Source organism: Hylobates moloch, unplaced genomic scaffold (genome assembly GCF_009828535.3).
Source record: "Hylobates moloch isolate HMO894 unplaced genomic scaffold, HMol_V3 SCAFFOLD_18, whole genome shotgun sequence".
In the NCBI taxonomy this organism is placed as follows: Eukaryota; Metazoa; Chordata; class Mammalia; order Primates; family Hylobatidae; genus Hylobates; species Hylobates moloch.
The window spans coordinates 63,564,214-63,585,883 of NW_026652293.1; the positions used below are offsets into that span (position 1 = coordinate 63,564,214).

The window sequence follows — 21,670 nt, forward strand, 5'->3', positions numbered from 1 at the left end:
TAATTAAGACTAAATGTGAAACTCAGCTCCTCAGGCATACTAGTCCTGTTTCAAGTGCTCAGTAGCCACATGAGGTTACTGACTACCATACTGGCAGCACACAGAACATTCTGGAATGTCATCACAGAATGTTCTATCGGACAGTGTCAAGCTAACTGTAAGGTTCTCAAGGAAGGAAAAGGCTAGGAGAGTTGATGGTGCAAACAAAGGACAGTGTGGGGAGTAAGAGACTCAGTCAGAGAAACACAGCCACGTCAGCTAGGCTACAGCAGGAGACTGCGTTTCATTGTAGGACAAAGGGAGGCTGTGGGGTTTAAACAGAGCAGCAGCAGGAAGATGAGTCAGGAGACTCCGGAAGTGGTCCAAGAGAAATTACAATGGACAGGGAGAAGTGGCCAAGCAAAGAGATGGGGGTGCATCCTGTAGAAGGGAGAGAAGAGCAGGCTTGCTAATGGATGGTGCCATTTGGAAACAGCAACAGTTTTAATTAACCCATTTTACTCACTATCATTTACCCTGTCTGGGAAAAAAACAAGAGAGATTTTCTGAATGTTCTTATACCTGAAAGTGAAACTGGTTCACAAAATAAACACATACATAATCCAATGCCACAAACTGGTGATTTATAGAAATCACCCTGGTTTATTTTTTTCAACAAAGGAAAAAAAACATGGTTCAATAATTCAGCATTTGGGACATTGGCAAACACTGTCTGCATTGTTCAAAATAAGTGTTCCTGGCTGTGAGCTCTGCAACACATACCGATGGCCCAGGAACCTTCTTCCATGGTTCTAATAAAACGAAGGACCCACACATGGAGGTTACGTGAGTCAACAAAAGATGCTCTATCACAATGTGCGTAAAAAGAAAGTCTTTGAAAAATATCCAAATCTCTAAAGGAATACGAACACTCCTATTTGGTTTTGCTTTTGTTCCTCTTCATTATTATTTTTTAGTTGTTGAGGAAAATTTTTTTTACTGTACGGAAGGAGTTATATGACTTTATAAGTGGAAACCAACAGGCTGCCGGCTAATACACACACTCTCCCTCCAAGTTAAGTAGCTTTTTCCCCCCAAAAGCCTCTTTCATGATTTTCGTGATGGTTCAGAAAAGTAAAGAAAATGATTTCAAGTATTCAATTCCTATCAAAAATTGGTATCAAAAGTAATAGAGGACCTAATTTCTTTATAATTCCATGTTTTAAAAAATAACTTAAGAAGCAAGAGGTCCGGCCCTTTACTTGTATAAATACAGCAGCAGAACTAGAGTTTCTTAAGACAACGTGGAGAAGAGTCTGTGTTTAGCACCTCAATCATCGATCTTAATGTTGGAAACGTTTCTGATACTGATGGAAGAGTCTTATAAGAAGGTGAAATACTGAAAAAGAAAAACACAAAGTAGCGGTATGAAAATTAACAAAATTTGCAAAAAAGGGCAGAGTTTATATTTATTCCTATCATTATATTTATTATATTCACGTTGTAATATCAAACAATGTTAGAAAGGCAGGGAGGAGCTGTGAACAGAATGGCTCCTCTCACAACAACGGCCTGCGGTATCAGCCGACACGTTACAAGTTGCTTGGAAGTTAAACCAGAGCTTTGAAAAAGAAAATTAAACTCTGATTTACATGTCCAGCTGTGGTGCATGCTGGGCTTGGAATCAAAAGACACAGGTTTCAGGTCCAGCTTCACTCCTTGTTAGCTTTCTTTACTTCTCTAGGCTGCACTTCCCTGATCTGTCACAGGGACAGTGTTCCTAACTCGCAAAGTTACCATGAGCTCTGAATGAGATGAGGTATTTCAAGGTACACTGTAAAGCGTTCACTGCAGGATGTAAGGTAGCATTGTTATTCTTTCCTTAAAGAATTGTCAAAAGATTCACACTGTACAATTATGTAAGAACAGAAGCAAGACCTTTGGCCTGGTGGTTGTATTACTAAAACATGTGCAAACTAATAAACCTGAAACAACAATGTACCAGGACAAGGTGTAACTGTTAGAAGCTTTCATTGCAAGGCTAAATTACAAATTGAGCAATGGTGGACTACAGGCACAAATATTTCTGTTTTAAACAGAATATAAATTACCCAGCAATAGAGTGGTTGCTATGTCAAATAGACGTGAAAGGCAAAACTGGGGGTGGCTGGGATGTAAAAAACCAGGAGAAGGGGCAAAAATAACTAAAGTAGAACAGTGAGGCTTACTTATTCTTCATTAACTACTGAGGCATCTATGAGTTTAATTCCACACACTTCAAATTCACACAGTCCTCTCCAGTGCTTCTGGAAACAAGAGCCAGGAACGATCACGGTCTGCTAGACTCCTCACACACAGTGACCGTCAGGGATAATTCCTGGCTGCTATAAAATTCCTGGCTGCAATAAAATGCAACTAAGTAGGCTAAGTGCTACCACTCAGAGTAATGTAAAATGGGCTCTGTCTACAAGTTCAAACACTGCTGAATACTGAGCCTAAGAGTAAACAGGCCAAGACAAGTGAATACCTGATCATATAAATAAGACTTTGGTAATTTTCTTTCACCAACTACTTTTTAAATTTTTTATTCATGGTTCTTGAAGAGTCAGGGTCTCACTCTATTGCCCAGGCTGGAGTGCAGTGGTGCAACCATAGCTCACTGCAGCCTCAAACTCCTAGGCTCAAGAGATCCTCTCGCTTCAGCCTCCCAAGTACTTGGGACTACAGGCACACACCACCATGCCCAGCTAATTTTAAAATTTTTTGTAGAGGGGAGCAGTTTCACTATGTTGCCCAGGCTGGTCTCGAACTCCTGGCCTCAAATGATCCTTCCACCTCAGCCTCCCAAAGTGCTGGGATTACAGGTATGAGTTACTGTGCCTGGCCTTCATAGTCCATTTTTATCCATACATTCACCCTTAAAAGTTTATCTTATACAACAGCAAAACATTTTAACCTTGAAAAAGTGGATTAAATTCATTGTATTACATATTAACTTATAAAAATGAGTATAACAATTCCAGTTTTCATAGCGCTCCAAAGTAACAGGAAACTACTTTTCCTCCTCCAGTTATTATACTCTTGTGTGGACCCCCTCAAGTAGTTACCTTTTCAAGTTCATCCAGCTTTTGGCAACTTTGCTAAAGGCCTCTGAACCAGGGGCTGTCATAGCTTCAAAGTCGACTAACTGAAAAAGAAAGACATTTAGGAATATTACTAAACATGGAGGACACAGGCTCATCTGGAGATCTGTGTAACTCATGTACCTTAAAATAAAAATCCGTAAATTGGGACTTAACACATAACCAAGCATTTCTCCCTTCCCGCTCCAACGTACCTTCCCTTTGGGAATTTTTCCTGCTACTTCTTTTCCACTTGCCATCAGTGCTCCCACGATGACTGAGTAAGCGATTACACTATTTAAATAAAGAACAAAGGTCAATCCATCCTGGACGGTCTACAGTTACCATGTTAAATTTCACCATGGACTTCCCATCATGAAAGATAAAATTTATTCAAAAATTCTTTCAAATAAGACACTAAATGTTTCGTTTAACATGAAAATATGTCTATTTGTTTAAGAATAGTTACTAATTTACTATTAGAATGTATTTACTGGCCAGGTGAGGTGGCTCACACCTGTAATCCCAGCACTTTGGGAGGCCAAGGTGGGCGGATCGCTTGAGGTCAGGAGTTTGAGAGCAACATGGCGAAACCCTGTCTCTACTAAAAACACAAAAATTAGGCCGGGCATGGTGGCTCACACCTGTAATCCCAGCATTTTGGGAGGCTGAGGTGGGCGGATCACTTGAGGTCAGGAGTTCGAGACCAGCCTGACCAACATGGCAAAACCCCATCTCTAACAAAAATACAAAAAATTATCCAGGAGTGGCAGCACGTGCCTGTATTCCCAGCTACTTGGAAGACTGAGGCAGGAGAATTGCTTGAACCCGGGAGGCAGAGGTTGCAGTGAGCCAAGATCACGCCACCGCACTCCAGCAATGCATGTATACAATAAAGTTCATAAATACAAATACATATGTTAGTCTTACTTTTTAAGCATTAGAAATGCTGGCCTTCAAAGAAGAAATGCAGAATACATTCTCACAATGTACTAACGGACAGATGGTTTGGAGCTTTGGGCGTGTGTGTGAACTGCCAGGGCTCCGAGGCGGCTGTTAGAGGCCAGGAGATTGTGGGGTACCTTTGCCTGCTGGCTCGGAGGCTCGTGGGGCAAGGTCTGCTGCCCTGTCACTCCAGAACGAGTGTAGAGCTGCGAGTGTGCAGGTCTGGGGTAGGAGGCATTTGCAAGGCGTTGTGCTTCTGCTCTTGGTGAGGGAAGAGTGGGAGCTGGCTGGTTCTGGGTGGAAGGGGCTGGCAAAAGGCCATGGGACCCGCGATTGTAACCACAGTGTTGTGCTTTTCCCAAAACAAATCAGCTCAAGATAAAGACAGCTCTCGCCCATGCGATAATGCATCCTAGCAGGTGGAAAGGATGGCATGAGCACCTTCAGAGAAAGCTAACAAGTGCCATGGGCGGACAACAAGAAAAGCGAGTCAAGGTGATTCATGGGGTTCTCTAGCAGGGAAGACTTCAGAGGCTAAAGACATGTGCCCTGCAACCTCCAGGGCCCCAGGGCTGAAGATGAAAGGGGCAGAGAAGGCAGGGAGATGTGGCAGAGAGCCCACGTGGAAAGCCAAGGGGAAGCAAAAGAGCCACGGAAGAGAGCGGTGCTGCAGCCAAGGCAAACCAGGGCAGGGCAGGGCTGGCACTGTGCACTGTGCGTGCTGCCAAGCTCGGCTTGAGCCCATGGTTTTCAGAAGGTGCTGGAGAGCCGCAGGGCAGAGAGAGGAGCAAGAGCAAAGCTAGCTGCGGCGGGTAAGGGGAAGAGAGAAACAGAAGTGTGGGAGGCAGGATCAACAGACTATTTAGGACTGAAGAGATGTAGGGATGAGGGACAGTTGAGGACAATCAGAGCTGCACTTCCTTCAATACCACACGTGAGCCAGCAGAGCTGCTGTGAGGACAAAGGATGGATGCTGGCTGTTGAGTACAGTGGGGCCCACAAGCGGAGATGTGCACAGCCCTCATATCCCTTATTCAGTGGACACAACTAGCAATATTATGCTGATAAGATAACATTTATGTTTCTATTTTGTTTTAATGAGTCTTAAATTCTGTAACCAAATTTACTACCACGTTTAGGGCAGTTTTACTTTCTAAAGCATTAATCAAAGATAAAGACATTCAAGTGTATTATTTTTAGCCAAAACATCTTAAGTTCAACTATGTGCCAGCAATGGCAAAAGGCCATTTACATAATTTACTGCACACAGTACTGGGAACAGGAGAATGAAATGAAAACTCTACAGTCATAGCCCTTGTTTTAATGATACCTAAAAAACTCCTGATATACAAGTAGCAAGAATTTATCCAAAATAATAAAAATAGTACAGAGTGACTGTTGGCCCAAAAGTATAAAACATGAGGATTACGGGTCACCTGACAGCCCAAAATGGAAAAGGAAGAGGAGGAGGAGGAGGTTCAGTAAGAGGCTGGCAGATACAAAAAATTAAAACACACTGAGCACGGCACATGGTACACAGTAAATTTCCATGAACTTGTGTTGAATGGATGAATCCCTATCCTATTAAATGTAAGCACACTATATTAGAACTGTCTTCTATAATTCTTTTGATGATGTGATAGACTAAGGAAATTTTTTGTGTGCAGATTTTGGAAAAAAATACGGAGCTCCTTACCATTTCTTTGTGTACTCTGTACCTATATCCATAACAGGAAGGATAAGCAAAAAAGAACACATTTCTCAATTTAAAATAATTTTAATGACAGGATATTACTTACCTGGATCCTCGAGAGAGTGGCATTAAATTATAAAAGTAATAAACTAAGGATAAGATTAAGTTGCAGACAGCATCAGCCTCCTAGAAAAAAAGATACAGACTCATAAACTTAAATACTAGATTACAAACTAATTTTTCATTAGGTGACAGGACACACAAGAATAATTTACATCAAGAAAAGGATTGTTTTCTTCCTCCCCCACAAGAACCTACTTTTCAAATTCTTGAATATTCTATACCCTTTTGTATCCTTTTTTCCCAATTTAGTTCAATTTAGAGCAATGTTTTCCCAGCTGTTTCTTAAACTGCACCTCTTTGATAAACATAAAAATCTCAGTCTCCTTTAATGTTGCTTGAAATGTCAAAATATATATTGTGACTAAAATTTTAAAAGGCATTTATTAACACCAAATATGCTTTCTCAAACAACATATATCCTTACCCCAAAAGATCTGGGTAAGCCCCTTCCCCTACTCCGCATTGAGATTTGGATGATGCTCAATTATGTATATAAACTTAGATGTTTAATTATATGGATGCAGTGATTAAATGTTAGAGAAATAAGGTGACTTTTCAAGGGTAAGAGGCACCCGTCCACTGCAGAACACAGGAAGGGGGCGTGGTGGGGAGAGAATGTCCACCATACCGTGCTGCCTGCAACGACACCACCTCAAGTCCAGGCAGACAACCAAAGGAGGAGGCCACAGACCAGGAAAGGGCTGCTAAGTGCAAAGTATACACAACTTCATTGTACTTTCCTTGCCATTAACTCATCAGAATGCATCATCCAGTCTACATTCAAAAGCTCCTTGTAAATATACAGTTATAAGCAACAACCACAATGAAGGGAAGAAAATGGAAGAAAAAGGTGAAGCCCAGGTCATTTTCATAATAAGCCAACTTTTCTATATCTTGTCAAAGCCCAAACTTATGATAATGTCGTAGTACAGTACTAAATTATTAATTTATTATCCTCCCCATTACTGTAGTTACTAGATACAAGAATTTTTGCCTATAAGAAATAAGAAATATTTTTAGGTTAATTCAACCCAATTTTAAGCATAAGATGTACAATCTCAATGAAAGGGCAGAGGTTCAAAAAGTTTACAAAAGAATCATAGGAAGAGCAGAAAAATGGAAACAAAGAGAAACCTACCCCAAATTCTGATGAAAGAATCAATACTTTTCCTTTTGCTGTCAAATCTTTATAAAGTGCATCTATTTCAGCATGATATAATTGTGTCCTTTCTTCCGTGGTTTGAGTTTCCACAGAAAATAATATATTGCCAACTCTGAAAATACAAAAATAAGTGTCAAAGGCATGTATTATAAGTTCAAACAGCCAAACACAGAAAGTTTTTTTAAAAAGCAAACAGCATGCTGATGTGGCATTAAACATATACAAGAATGTACCTTACCTTTCTAACTATAGACAAGCAAGGTAGGTTTCATGAGAATGCATTATTTCTTCATAAAATGTGATAGTTGCCTCACCTTTAAGTGACCGGCACAGTTAAGTCTAACTACATGTACTTATTACACAAACATAAGCTAATATATGGGAAAACAATTACACATAGTAAATTAAATAGCATTTAAATAACCAGTAAATATTTTCTAAGCCACCCCATTAGGATTAAAGGTCAGAAGCAAGAACTGTGTGTAGGAGAAAGTTCAGGGACTACATCATGTTTTTGTTTTTTATCAAAACAAAAAAAAGTGGAGCTTAAGCTCCAGTGAGGTTCTATGGAGGATATAAGTTTGATACAACAGGCAGTTTTTTGTATATTGCCACTAACAAAGTGTTGGATTTAGTCCTCGGAGCCTACAAAGAAAAGCCCAGCTGCTGCCTTGATTGAGGAAGGAAGGAAGAAACTGGGCCACAAATTATTATTATTAGAGATAGGATCTTGCTCTACCACCCAGGCTGGAGAGCAGTGGCATGATCATAGCTCACTGCAGCCTCAAACTTTTGGGCTCAAGTGATCTTCCCGCCTCAGCCTCTTGAGTAGCTGGGACCACTGGTATGCACCTGTAGTTATTTTTAAAAATCCGTTGCAGAGGCAGGGTCTCACCAAGTCGCCCAGGCTGGTCTCAAACTCCTGGCCTCAAGCAATCTTCCCATCTTGGCCTCCCAATATGCTGGTATGAGCCACCACTTCTGGCCAAGGGCCACAAATTATTATGAAACCATGACTCAGGTCACAATGTAGCTCATCAGAGGTTCAAAAACGGAATCTAATTTGGACAACATAGAGAAAAGCAGGAAAGGTCTCATGGGGGAAGTGGCCTGAACGTGGGTTGGGATGGGAGTGAGAGACCCAGACATCGGAAAGCAGAGGTGAACTGGGGAACAAGCATTCCAGTCGGACTAGCAGGCCAGGTTCCACCAGGGAGATGGTCCAGGTCAAGCAGGAAATGTCTGAGGCCACTTTGTGAGAGGCTGTGAATGCCTGGCAGGGAAGCTGGTTTGGGTAGCCATAGGCAATGGCTGGGTATGGAGAAGTGAGAGATCTGTGGAGCTAGGGGAACGTCCAGTGAGGTGGAGCTTTAGCAACATTGGTGAAGTGCTGGTAAAGCAGGAGACAGGAGATGGGATGCCAGGCAGAGTTGACTCGAGGGGTCAGGAGGCCCACAGCAAGGGAGGCAACAAGTGGGGTGAAGCAGGCAATTGAGGAAAGATGTCACGTTTCAGGAGGAGAAATTTCATGTACACTTGACCCTTGAACAACATGGGTTCGAACTGCATGGATCCACTTATACAAGGATTTTCTTCCGCCTCTGCCACCCCTGAGACAACAAGACCAACCCCTCTGTATCCTCCTCCTCAGCCTACTCAACGTGAAGATAATAAGGATAAAGACCTTTATGAGGATCCACTTCCACTTAATACATAGTTAAGTATATTTTCCTTATGATTTTCTTTCTTTTTTTCTTTTTTTCTTTTTTTGAGATGGAGTTCACTCTGTCACCAGGCTGGAGTGCAGTGGCACGATCTCGGCTAACTGCAACCTCCCCGTCACAGGTTCAAGTGATTCTCCTGCCTCAGCCTCCAGAGTAGCTGGAATTACAGGTGCGTGCCACCAGGCCTGGCTAATTTTTGTATTTTTAGTAGAGATGGGATTTCACCATATTGGCCAGGCTGGTCTCGAACTCCTGACCTCGTGATCCGCCCGCCTTGGGCTCCCAAAGTGCTAGGATTACAGGCGTGAGCCATCACACCCGGCCGACTTTCTTAATAACATTTTCTTTTCCCTAGCCTACTTTACTGTAAGAACACAAAATATAATACATATAACATATAAAATATGTGTTAATCAGCTGTTTATGTTTTTGTTAAGGCTTCTGGTCAACAGTAGGCTATTAAGTTTTGGGGTAGTCCAAGGTTATATGCAAATTTTTGCCTGCTAGGGGTGGGAAGGTCAATCCACCTAACCCCTGAGTTATTCAAAGATCAACTGTACTTATATAGTAATTTCATTTCTGCTTAGGAATCTGATCTAAGGATATACATCATGGATGTGTGAAAAGGTAGGAGAACACTTTTTATGTTAAAGAGCACAAACTGCAATCAGGGGAGAATGATCTTTATTGGGAACGTACTTTGATAAGAAGCTTGAGGTAGAGATCAAGACTTCAAAGATATAGAAGAGCCCTGAAATCTGGAAGTTGCTGAACTGGTGTTTATTCATGAAGGCCTGTTTAAGTTTTGACATGGAACTTGAAGAGGTGGCTCCTTGTAGTTTAGAGGAAAAGTATGTGAGAAAGCCAGAGCCCAAGAGGCAGAGGGGCTGGAGAATGTGAGTCACAGTCTCACTGCGGAGCAGGTGGAAACCAGGGGGAGGGCATGGCACTTCCCAAGGCTATGCACCTCAAGATGGGGTGTGTGTGTGTGTGTGTGTGTGCGTGTGTGTGTGCACAGCTCAAGGCAATTCCACCCACAATTCAAGGAATATGGAGGCTGACAGACAAAGCTTGGATTACAGATGTAAATAAAACTAGAGTTAATAAAAATGTTTACTGCAGCGCTATTTATAAAGTAAAACAATGAGAAATACCCTAAGTGGTCAATAACAAAAAGATCAGTCAGAGAACTTCTACATCTATACAATGGAATATTATGCAGTTACTAAAAATACTTTTAAGAATATGACTGGGGAAATGATTGTGATAATGTTACGGTAAGGGTAAATAGTAGAACAGTCTAACCTCAGTTTTTAAAGAAAATAACTTGATTTTTATTTTGTTGATTTTGCTTATCCGTATATTCTAAATTTTCTAGAATAAGATTATACTACTCATTAGTTATTAAAGCTGTTTTTTTCTCTCTATATATATATAGATCAGCTTTTATATATATATAAATATATATATAGATCAGCTTTTATATATATATAAATATATATATATATTTAAATCTACAATGGACTTCAATCCGCCAATTGCTCACCTTTTTTCATTTTATTAGTAAAAGCCTCCCTCGCCTCCCCAAGGAACTTCAAAAACGCAGAAGAATGTCTTCCACAAACTACATCATACATAGTATCTAGAAAGTCCTTGGATTTAGACAGTCAGAAAATGTATCTGCTGGTGTAATACTTTAGATGTCACATTTTTTTAAATAACTGGTTATAACTGCTCACCGGACCTTGATACTTTTCATTTCAGGATGGAGCAAAAGTTCAACACCACAAAACTCTATAGCGACAGTAAGCACAGGCACCCTTCCTGCCTCGTCTCTAGTTTACACCCACATTAAGAAGCACACATACTTGTCTCCTGTAATGGTGATTGTGAATCCATCATATTCCTTCCCTTGGTCTTTAAGGCTGGGAACTTTTGTGTTCACGGTGAACCCATCCTTCGTTTTAGTATTAAACTGCTTTCGGGGAAAAGAAAATTCACGTTACTAGTGTTTCATTCACTGTAAACCCCAACTGCAACTCTGTAGTGCTGGCTCTACCTTACATGTTTTTAAAAAGGGCCAAGGAGGTCATCCGATACAAGAGATGGTGTCCTGGTGGCCAAGGACATCTCTGCCTGTCTTCAGGCCCCAACAGAGCCCAGGTTATGCTCCCACAGCTCCTACCAGAGGCCAGCAGAGAACCTCAGCACCAAAAGCTCACAGGTTCTCTTCATCAACAAGGGGCACTGCTCACTTCTAAGAGCTCCCTTTGAAGGTTTTCTCACGCCCATCTTAGTAGGCAGCAACCTTGAATCATGGCAGAATAGTTGCACCTAACATCCCTTAACTAAAAAATGCAACTTATGCTCATACTAGTGCTCACGGCAGAGTCTGATTTTTCTGAAGAGTACCCAGGATTATATCCACTAACTGGAGAACTTCGTTCACACCCACACCCACACCCACCACTTATCTGTGGACCACAGATAAGTCGGTTAAGTTAAAAGAATTACGCGCAGTTAAGAATGGCCTTCGGGGTGATAAATGTATGAACACAGTTTCAGATGTTAGCTTTCTGTTTAAAACATTTGGGACAAACCTGCAGTGGCAATAAATAGGTTTCAGAAAGTGACCCCCAAATTCAGTTAACTGAATATTGTCAATTTTTTTTTAATTGATGGACTGGAAGTTAAGAGAAGCAACAGTAAAGTAAAAGAGGCTGCTGCTTCATGAGGGGAGAGCTTGTCTAGAAACAGAAAGATGCACCAGGTGTCACCAGCAGCCCAGAAGCCAGAGGATGAGTGGCACAGGCCATCAGGGCCACAGCAGGCACTGAACAGGCAAGCATCTTTCACGCAAAAAAAAACGACTTTCAGGAGAAGAAATGCGCTAACACACTATGTGCCAATTCTCATCTAATCCTCACAACATACTGATAGCACTAGGTATGGTCTCAATCTTACAGATGAGAAACGAACTAGGTGAGGCAAAGTCTGGCTGAGTCCCAGCCAGCAGGGAAGCCGCACAGTGGGAATGTGGGCCCAAGGTCTTGGTGAATTCCAGTCCGCGTTACTTGCTAATAAGTCGCCTCTAGGGGGCGCTGACATACACGTTAACTTGGTTTTTCATCAACAGTACCGTTGGGCCTTTCAGTGGAAGTTGACCTGGTACATTTCACTAAGCACTTTAAACACTCAAATATCTTGTTGTATATTCTGCTGTGTGTGCCTTGCAAAGTACCAATATATCCGTAATCCTGGGTAAAAGCTAGATGTATAATGCTGAAGTGGAATGTCATCCCACCACAGAGAACAAACATCTTACATCTTCCAGACAACTGTTGGTGACTTCACACCGAGAGGCGCACTGAGGCTGGCGATGCCGCGTCTCAGGCTGCATGCTAAGTGACTACAGTCTTGTAGCCCACTCTGTTTTTCTTCTTAAACAAAGACATATAAATATTAAAATCTCCCTAAGCTGATGTTGTATTCTGCCTAACACCACAGGACATCTAAATGCCTAACTAGAATACCCACAGGAAGGCAGCTGAAGAGCCCTCACACACCAGTTTCCTTTCTATATGGTATATCTCAGGGCCTGTGGTGAAGCCATTCTGCCCCCTGGGGGGCACTGGGGAAATTTATGGGAGACTGATTACTACAGGGATTGGATAGTTGGGAGCCAAGATTACTATATGTCCCACAGTACAGGGGATTGTCACACATAATGTATGATTTTCTAATGTCCCACTGGATTTTCATGTAGATGAAGAACATGTTTATCATTTAATCAATATGTGGGCCTAGAACCAGACTCTGTTTTGCACTTAAACACTAACTATTTATTATATAGTTTTCATGCACACTGAATTTGCCGGGAATGCAAATAGCATACACATTGAGCAAGGAGTGTACTATATATAGCTTGGAGCTTTACTAAGCTTGGTTTAACATTTCAGAAAACCACATCGCCAATGAATGTAGCTCACCAAATAACACACAGATATGGGGCTGCACTTGTAACTGTCACATTCACCATGATTTTATGTGCAGGTGTGAAGCACTGGCTACTGCTTTCTGGCTCCTAGAGAAGGCATGCCCAGATTTCCGCATACTGAGATACACTGTGTGGACATTGTGTGGACTGAGATACTGAGATGACTTTGCATGGACATTTTTTATGTGAGACATATTCTCTGTGAAGTTCATCCCAGTGCAATAAAGGAGTTAGTAAAAGAGGCATCTGAACATGTTTACTGAGTCAACGCAGTGGGTTTGAGAAGGTTGAGGGGCGCTGTGTTAGTGCATCAGACCCTCACAATAAACTCCCCGAGGTAGGTTGGGCCACAGTATTTGGTCTTCAGCAGACAAAAACCTGGAACAACTGTAAAATAGGCTCATCCACACCCATCCAGGCAGATGTGGGGCCTGGGTCAGATGCTCAGCTCTGTTCATGACATGCTACTTCCTTGTTATTCCTTAGAAATAGATACACTTTGCTTATTCATACAAATTTCCTAAATATTATATGAATCAATCTCATCTACTATAGCTGCAAGGAAAACATTTACTGAAGTTCCACATTAGTGTTTAAACCACTAATTGGAAAAGCAATTCTAACTGCTGTTGGCATGTTTTGGGGTAGTTTTACTCCTAGATAGAGGAAAGGTTCACAGTTATAATTTCTTAATGGGTTATACTTTAATCAAATAATTTCTGTCCCTTGTAGTGTCCTTCCCATTGAATTCAAATGTTTCCATTATTGATATTGCCCCATATACTTTTCTTCTCATTAGCATTTGCCTGGTATACCTGGATCATACTACCATACTTTTGTATCTAGCTTTTTGTTTGTTTGTTTTAGGAGATGGGGTCTCACTCTGTCACCCAGTGTGGGCAAGAGAGCAAGACCCTGTCTCAAAAAAAAAAAAAAAGAACAGAAATTTATTCTGGAGGCCGGGAAGTCCAAGATCAAGGTGCCAGCATCTGATGTGAACCTTCTTACTGCTGCCTCACATGACGGAAGGCGGAAGGGCAAAAGAGGCCACTCCCCGAAGCCCTTTTTATAATGGCATGAATCCATTCATGAGGGCTCTGCCATTAAACACTTCCTGTTAGGCTCCACCTCCCAACATATGTGCACTGAGGATTCCATTTCCAACACATTTATTTTGAGGGGAACACATTCAAACGATGGCATTTACTTCTCTAGTAATTAAAGAGTATAGGTTATTTTGCCTTTCTTTAAAGGGTATTGAGTTTTGACAAGTGGTCAAATCACTGGCAGATCCACTTAATCCTTTAGACTTAGTTTTATTCTTTGTTAGGGCAGTCTATTTAGAAATTGTTCTTAGTCCTAGGTTGTGGGTCTTACTGTAGAGTGTGGTCTTAATTTTACACTGTGTCCTTTCTGGGGTCTTAACTAAATGCCCAAGTTGTTCACAGGATCCATCCACATTGGCAAGGCCGAAACTCCAATGTCTCTCAGCACATACAACTCTGATACATCTGCTCAGCTTTCTTTCCCACAGCAGCCACTCTCTGCTGAGCCTCTCACGGTCTTTCATTGCATGTTCATGACCAAGGTCTTAGTCAAGGATGAAAAGGCATGCTCACATTGACCCCTGAGCACTCCCCAGCCTACATGGCCTCCTTCTCTTCTATACTCTGCTCTGCAAATTCCAGCCACTTTGGCAGACCCAAACTCCACTCTCTACATCCTTAGCTTGGCAAGACCACTGTACTCTGCTTGGGCTCCACATTACCGTGCAGTGGTCTAATAAATACTCCCAGTAGAAAGCTGGGGTGACAGTGGGATTCACAGTCTTGTAATTAGCCAGTGCCTGAAAATAACTGACTTATATTTTGTCCAGTTTTATAACTGCAATCATGTAGAAGGGCAGCTGAGTACCAGTTACTCAGCTGTGGCCAGAGGCAGAATTCAATTATACGTATTTTTAAGTTTTCTTTTTTCTATATTAACTGCTTCCTCGCCAGCTGTTTTTTCTGTTTGAGTCTGATGCCTGTAGGTTCTTTTATTTTGGTTATTACTCAGAATGTGTTCATACTAGTGATTTCAAATAGCATTTAATAATTCTGAGTTCTTTTTAAAAAAGTGCTGTTGGTTTTCTTTTCCTCTAAAAACATGGACTGCCATTCTGATGCTAAAGTTACCTTCATAATTGGAAGAAGGTCTTCTACTTTGTGTACCTTTTCCAGGGCTTCCCGAACTTCCAGCAATCCTTTAGGATTATTAGCTCTTAAAGAGAGACAGAGAGAGACGGCAACTGAGATTAATGCAGAATTGTAATAATTATCATGCTATTATCTTTAACTTAAATAAATTGACCTCAATTTTGAGTAGCTCAGCATTCAAAATGGTAGGCCACAAATAAAGTTTCTAAATAATGGGATAGTTCAATTCTAATGAGTTTGGACTGCAGATGAAAATTAAGGAAACAGCAGCAGATGAGAATTAAGGAAACATCTAGAAGACTAAACAGGAAAAAGCAGAATGGATCAACAACCAGTGTTTGTGTGAACATGTATGGTTATGAGTTTGGTTCTTAAACCCTGATTTTCCTATTCCAGCTCTAAACTTAGATGTAGATGTTTTGTTTTGTTTTGTTTTTTTCCTTTCTAAAGCTGCTCAAATGAAAGTATTCTGCTAGGTTTTTCCACCGACTTTATATTTACTTGGTGATATTTAAGCATTCAGATTTTTTTCTCCTAGTTTTCTGCCCACAGTTTTGTCTATCCCATCCTGCCTTTCAAGTGAATGAGAATAAGTATTAAAGCTGAAATCTCCAAAAGATAAATCCAAAGAAACATCCTGCTTTATAGAAGAAAGAGACTAGAAAAGTCACAATAGTGCATGTAAAGTCAAAAACACTTCAGTTGCGGTCTATGGATTTTGTATTAAAAAAAAGTGATTATGAAAGCCTTTATGATTCTAAACACTATGTAAAAATTTGATAGACCTTGTTCAACCTGTCGACAGGCTTAGGTCTCAAGTTTCAAAAATACAACAAATATAAAATACATGAAATCAACTCATTACTAAGAAGGAGAAAACTAAAGGCTTACCCATGATAAACAAGAATTCTGTCTTTAATAAAATGAAGTATTTTCTCAAAATATTCTAGGTATCTCATGTTGATCACCTGACCCCTATAAGGCAAAAATAACAAAATTAAGAATATTTTTATAGAAGAATATGCTCAAGCCAACATCTAATTTCAAAGTTAATTTAAAAAAATAAGAAACTATGAGAATAATGTAGAAAAAAAAAGTCTGGGAAATTCGCTTGTTCACAGTTAATGAGTGATGAAGCAAAGCACGTCTTAGCAAGACTGCCTGCCAGCTCACGGGGGCTATCCTGGCAGGAGAGGCATCAAACTCGGCACCAGATCAGCCACAACGGGAAGACAAATCCCCCAGCACTGAAGTGAGGTTCAGACTTTCATATCAGCGTCCTCGGACGGATCCCATCACTTGTGAGCAGTGTGCCGTCTCCCCTCCCTCAGTTCTCCCAACAGCATTATCCAATACCCTGTCTTGCTCTCTAGCTCACTAGCAGTCTCCTTTCCTCTACCCACTCTGAATACTCTTTTCCTCACATTTCTATCCCTTCTGATCTTTTCCTTTTAAACTCTCTCCCAGAACTCCATGTTCAGCCAACATGCTGAGTCACATGACACAGCCAACTGCTCCCAGGACATCGCTCCCTGGGTTCCCACCAGGCATCCCAAACCTCAAAGGTTACTGTCAAATAAGAATTCCCTCCTGCACCCCACACTTCTCCCAGCCTCCCCACTAAACGTGTCCACCTACTTTTCATTCCAGTGCTCTCTGGCCTAATGGGACAACCATGTACCTGAGGGAAGGTGGCCTTCCTCTAACTCCATGCCCTTCCCACTGCAGCCCACCGCCAGTGCTCCTGATTCTGTCTTCTAAGAATCTAGCTCTTCCTGTCCAACTCACTACCACACAGCTTTTGAGGCCTTTGCACTTGTCCACCTGAACAACTACACAGTTTTCCAACCTCCTCCCTTACCTCCGAGGTTCCTGCCTCCTCTCCAATCTATTTTGCCATCTGCTGCCAAGGTGATCGTCCCAATGTGCAAATCTGTTCCTGTTACTTCTCTGCTTATAATCCCTGAATGGCTCACCATTGTCTTCAGGGGAAAAAATTCGTTAGCTTGGACTATAAAATGATTTATGTTCTGACTTCTGCCTATCTTTCTAGCCTTAATTCCTGATACTCCCTTAATTGCAAACACCACCAGGCGTAACCAGTTAGTCACAGTTTCCTGACCATACCTAACTCATCCATGGGTCCATGTTAATCACCCCACCTCTCTCTGTTTTCCATTTTTCCAAATAGCTCTGGTAGCACCAGAAGGCTGAATCAGGCACCCCTTCTCCAGGTTCCCATGGCATCCTGTGCATGTGATCACCTCACTCTTAACACACTGCCTAGTAGTTGTCTGCTGGTCTGTCTGCTGTGAGCTTTCAGCAGGTGGGGCTGTATCTCCTTTCTGTATCCCCATCACACAGCACAGCACAGCACAGCACACTGGCTGATCCACAGTAGGCTTCGATTAAAGTTAGTTGCTTGAGTCTACCTATCTATGCCACAAATTATTCCATGAGAAATAGGAATATACAAGTCACAAGGTGAAAAGAAATTTGTTTTCTAGAAATTAAAAAAATAAATATACATACAAATTATATCTCCATTAAAACCCAAACTTAAATGTCAAAGGTATATAGAATAATATTTTCTTAATTCAGCTTCCTGGAACTAGAACCATTTTAGAGGTGACACAACTACCATATTTGTACATTTTATCTAAAATTAAATTTATTAAAATACAGGCTGATAATATAGATCCCCATGAAACTGATATTCTTTAATATTTGTTCACCATTTATTTAGAAGGCAGCTAGGCACATAAAGAAAGGGTAAAGAAGTAAGCATTTCACCCATGTCCCCAACTAGCAGAGCCTCTGGACAAAACAGAAGTTTTCCAGCCAACCTGACTTGCCCTCCCCAGATGGCAGCTTAGTTACCAGATAGTGTTATTTATCCAAGCCCTTTGTGTGTTGGGGTGGGATGGGGAGCCTTTCCTCCACGAGAGACTTGTCAAATAATTTATTTGAGCCATGTACTATTAACAGAATATTATGGTAAATGTAATGTTTTCCATCTAATAATTTTCTATGTTTTAAGACTCCTTAAAGACTGATGCCCTAGGAAAGCAACTGCAATCTACCCTTCGGTTGTGCTCTACATCAGAGAGAAGGGCCTGGGGAAGGAGCATGGCACGTGCTACATTTCTTTCTGCAGCTGGGCTAGACGAAAGGAATACAGGCAGGACTCCGCAGGTGCAGAGTCAATCAGTATGTTCCCTGGTCAAAAAGTCACCACGAAAGGAGCAGTGGGTCACTCTTGGTCTCCATGGCCTGTGTCTTGAGAATAAACTCCTAGGAAAAGAAGAAAGATGCACAAAAGGTTCGTACCTGATTAAATTGATGTGGTTGTTAAAACCTCTGCTAAGACTTCGTGCTGGCATTTGATCTAACCACAGCACGGGCTGGTCTGGATCGGCAATCCTATAAAACAGAGATCTTTGTAAAACCAGAAGTGTTCAGAAACCTTTCAAATAAAACATGTAGAAGTGTTTGCAAAGGTGGGGATAAAGCAACAGCTAGTCCATTATATCTAAAAATATGATGTCCATGCCTACAAATTCCAAACAGATGTTCCAGCTGGACCAGGCGAGAAGCCAGGTAAAGGTAAAGGTTTAGGAGCAGAGCACAGTTTTTGTCACACAAATGAATATCAAAGGTTACTCTAAACTAGCTAGTTGCCAGGCACACCATTAACTATAAAGGGCCTGGTCCAGTGAAGTTCATCCAAAGGTACCACAGGTAATAGATCTGTTCTTTCAAAGAGACTGTTTCTAAAATGCTTCATGTAAACAGGTGACTGGAAATGTGACAACAATCAATTCCTTTTTTTTTTTTGAGATGGAGTCTTGCTCTGTCCCCTAGGCTAGAGTGCAGTGGTGCGATCTCAGCTCACTGCAAGTTCTGCCTCCCGGGTTCACGCCATTCTCCTGCCTCAGCCTCCCGAGTAGCTGGGACTACAGGCGCCCGCCATCACACCCAGCTAATTTTTTGTATTTTTAGCAGAGACAGGGTTTCACTGTGTTAGCCAGGATGTCTCGATCTCCTGACCTCATGATCCACCTGCCTTGGCCTCCCAAAGTGCTGGGATTACAGGCATGAGCCACCTCGCCCAGCCAATAACTTCCTATTTTGAAAATATTAGTTAAGTGTATGTCAAAGAATAAAGATGCCAGCAATTTCTGACAAACTTTAGAGAGGAAAACCTAATTTAGAAGTCCTGGTGTTAGCAAGCAAAACAGGGTTCATAGCCTGTTACCTAAAACAGACTGACATTATTTGACAATGATAAAACTTATAGGTTATTTTCACTGAGATGTTAATTACCTTCTCCATTTAACTGCAATGTCAAACATGTCTCTCCACTGCATCAACCGTGTCTTTCCATTCATTCGAACTTTCGAGTTGGTCCATGTACGCTGCACGGCTTGCATGACCTCTAATGCGGCCAAACCCATAGCTACGAGAAAGGAATATCAAGAAGAGTTAGTACACTTTAGAGGGACTGAGTTCCACCTACTTTATAGAGTCTCAGTGATAACTCAAGAGTTAACACATAAAGGGTCGGAAGTATTGGTGATATAACAAGACCCAAGGCACGTTTCAGTCATGATGGTCCTACTAAAATTAAAACCCATCAGAGTTAACTAGAGACAACTCAATTTGTCTGCTCCCAACACTGCCTCCTACTGAAGCAAGTGGAGGTTTGCATTCTTCCTCACTCCTATAGTAAGGAAATAGCTCCCTGGATCAGCTGTCTGATTTTGAGTAAGGACTTAAGACCTATATTCTAGTCTATACTACAGCAATAGCAAAAAAGCCAAGGATGGAAGCAGTCTTCTTTCAGAATTTAGTTTGAATGATTCTACACATTTCTATTCTGATCACATGGAGAGTTTGAATAAGCACAATAAATACTAATTTATTAAAATGCATAACATGGCTTAACCACCCTCTTATGCTAGGAATATTTTCATTTTCAGATAGTTTCCAGAATACCTCTGTGTATTCTCTTGTTTGGCAGGAAACCAGGTGTTTCATATTGCATCAGGGATCCCAAACGATCAGCCACACAAATCAGCTCCTGTACTTCAGGCTTGTAACTCTCAAAATTCTGATGTAACACATCTCTGGAAGAAACATCATGTACATGATAATGACTTTTACAACAGACATTTGGTAATCCAATTCCACCTGAGAAGCAGTCACTTCCTCCACTGGAAAACTAATGAAGCAGTCTACGACCACATAATCCTTACTTCAGTCCTTTGCACCCAACCATACCTCAGTTTAAAAGGGAATCTTTATGACGGCATGTGCATAATTGCCATCACATGCTGGTTAGTAACAGTGAAAACTATGATAACTAGTGTGCAATTCAGAAGACACCTCTTTCCATTATTTGCTTTGTAAACTTCTCCAGAATACATTCCTGAATGGACTGCCTTTTTCAACAAGCAACCAAACCTCTGCCCTTTGTCCATTCCTCACCCCTGCCCAAGTTGTATTAGAACAAGTATACTTGGAATGATACATGGAAATACTATTGTTTAGCTGACAACCTGCTTGATGCTTTTATAACAAAGACTGAAACTCTAAATTATAGGTTGTTCTGGGGATCTCCAAGACCATCCTTACTCAGGCTCAGAAATTGGCTGAAAGGGCTCAGTGGACTTAGCACATAATGATACAATAGTGAGTATCATTTTTTGTTTTGTGTCCTTTACAAAACAAAACCAGCAGACGGAAGAGGCACATTGGGAGAAGTCTGGAGGAAATCAGGCACAAGCTTCCAAGGGTCCTCTCCCAAGGAAGTCATATATGACACATTAAATTCTCCCAGCAATTAGTTGCGAACACATGTAAAATGCTGCCAACCAGGAAAGCTCATTAAAGACTCAGTGGCCAGGGTTATAGACAACTCATGCCTGGCAAGTTCCCAAATTCCAGATGCCCAGAAGGAAAGCAAGTGTTCAATAGAAACCACACTGTTTGAACACACAGTTTAGGCACAGGGAACCTCTCCTACTAGTTTTGGGAGTGGTAGGAATCCCCTCGAAATCCAAGTTCCCAGATACCAACCAAGGGTCACTCTTGCAAGCAGTCCTTTCTAAGGACAGCAGTCATAGACCTGCTATGTTAACTCTTTTGTGCATAGAAATATTTCTCAAAAAAGGAGTGGTTAGAGAACATGCATAATCTCCATGAGCAATCAATTTTCTTTTTATTATTTTCGTTCACTTAATAGTTGAGACACATAGAAAACATAAAGTCAAATTTCCCAGTTTAAGAACTAGAGCTTTTCATGCAGTTGTATCTACTTGTATGCTGCTTTCCTATCCCATCCTCCTGTCTCTGGAAATTTGTGCTCCTGATTCACTTACCTTTTTAAAAACCAGGTTTGTTACATACATATATATATACAACATACTCTACAGTTTTGCTTTTGAGCTTTGGGAGAAAAAAATATGTGAGAGCACAGCTTACTGACTTGCTGCTTTTATTCAACATTACATTTTAAAATTAATCCACATTGTTGCCTCGGTCATTTGTTTATACTGCTGTATAATATCCCATTGTGTGACTGTATCACATTTATCTATTCTTCTGTTGATGGACATTTGGGTTGATTTCCAGTGTTAGCTGTGAACAAATTCTGCTGGCAGACCTGTATAAATCTCTCCTGGTAGATATCTGCACAAGTACAAAGTTCTCTGAATAAACACAG

General features: G+C 41.2%; 1 protein-coding gene across 7 annotated transcripts in view; it reads right to left on the reverse strand.

The window, feature by feature from the left end:
- Positions 1–84: 84 nt before the first annotated feature.
- Positions 85–21,670, reverse strand: part of TTC13 (tetratricopeptide repeat domain 13) — a 74,247-nt gene continuing 52,661 nt past the window's right edge. For 3 of the 7 annotated variants that reach the window (XM_032137355.2, XM_032137361.2, XM_032137359.2), the window contains 11 exons: positions 19,942–20,072; positions 19,270–19,402; positions 18,274–18,366; positions 15,835–15,918; positions 14,923–15,007; positions 10,617–10,726; positions 7,001–7,136; positions 5,846–5,925; positions 3,317–3,395; positions 3,087–3,166; positions 86–1,378 (listed from right to left, as the gene is read on the reverse strand). In XM_032137355.2, the coding sequence (XP_031993246.1) occupies positions 1,264–1,378; positions 3,087–3,166; positions 3,317–3,395; positions 5,846–5,925; positions 7,001–7,136; positions 10,617–10,726; positions 14,923–15,007; positions 15,835–15,918; positions 18,274–18,366; positions 19,270–19,402; positions 19,942–20,072 (1,126 nt within the window). In that variant the 3' untranslated portion in view covers positions 86–1,263. The other 4 variants (XM_032137362.2, XM_032137360.2, XM_032137356.2 and 1 more) reach the window with 3 other exon arrangements.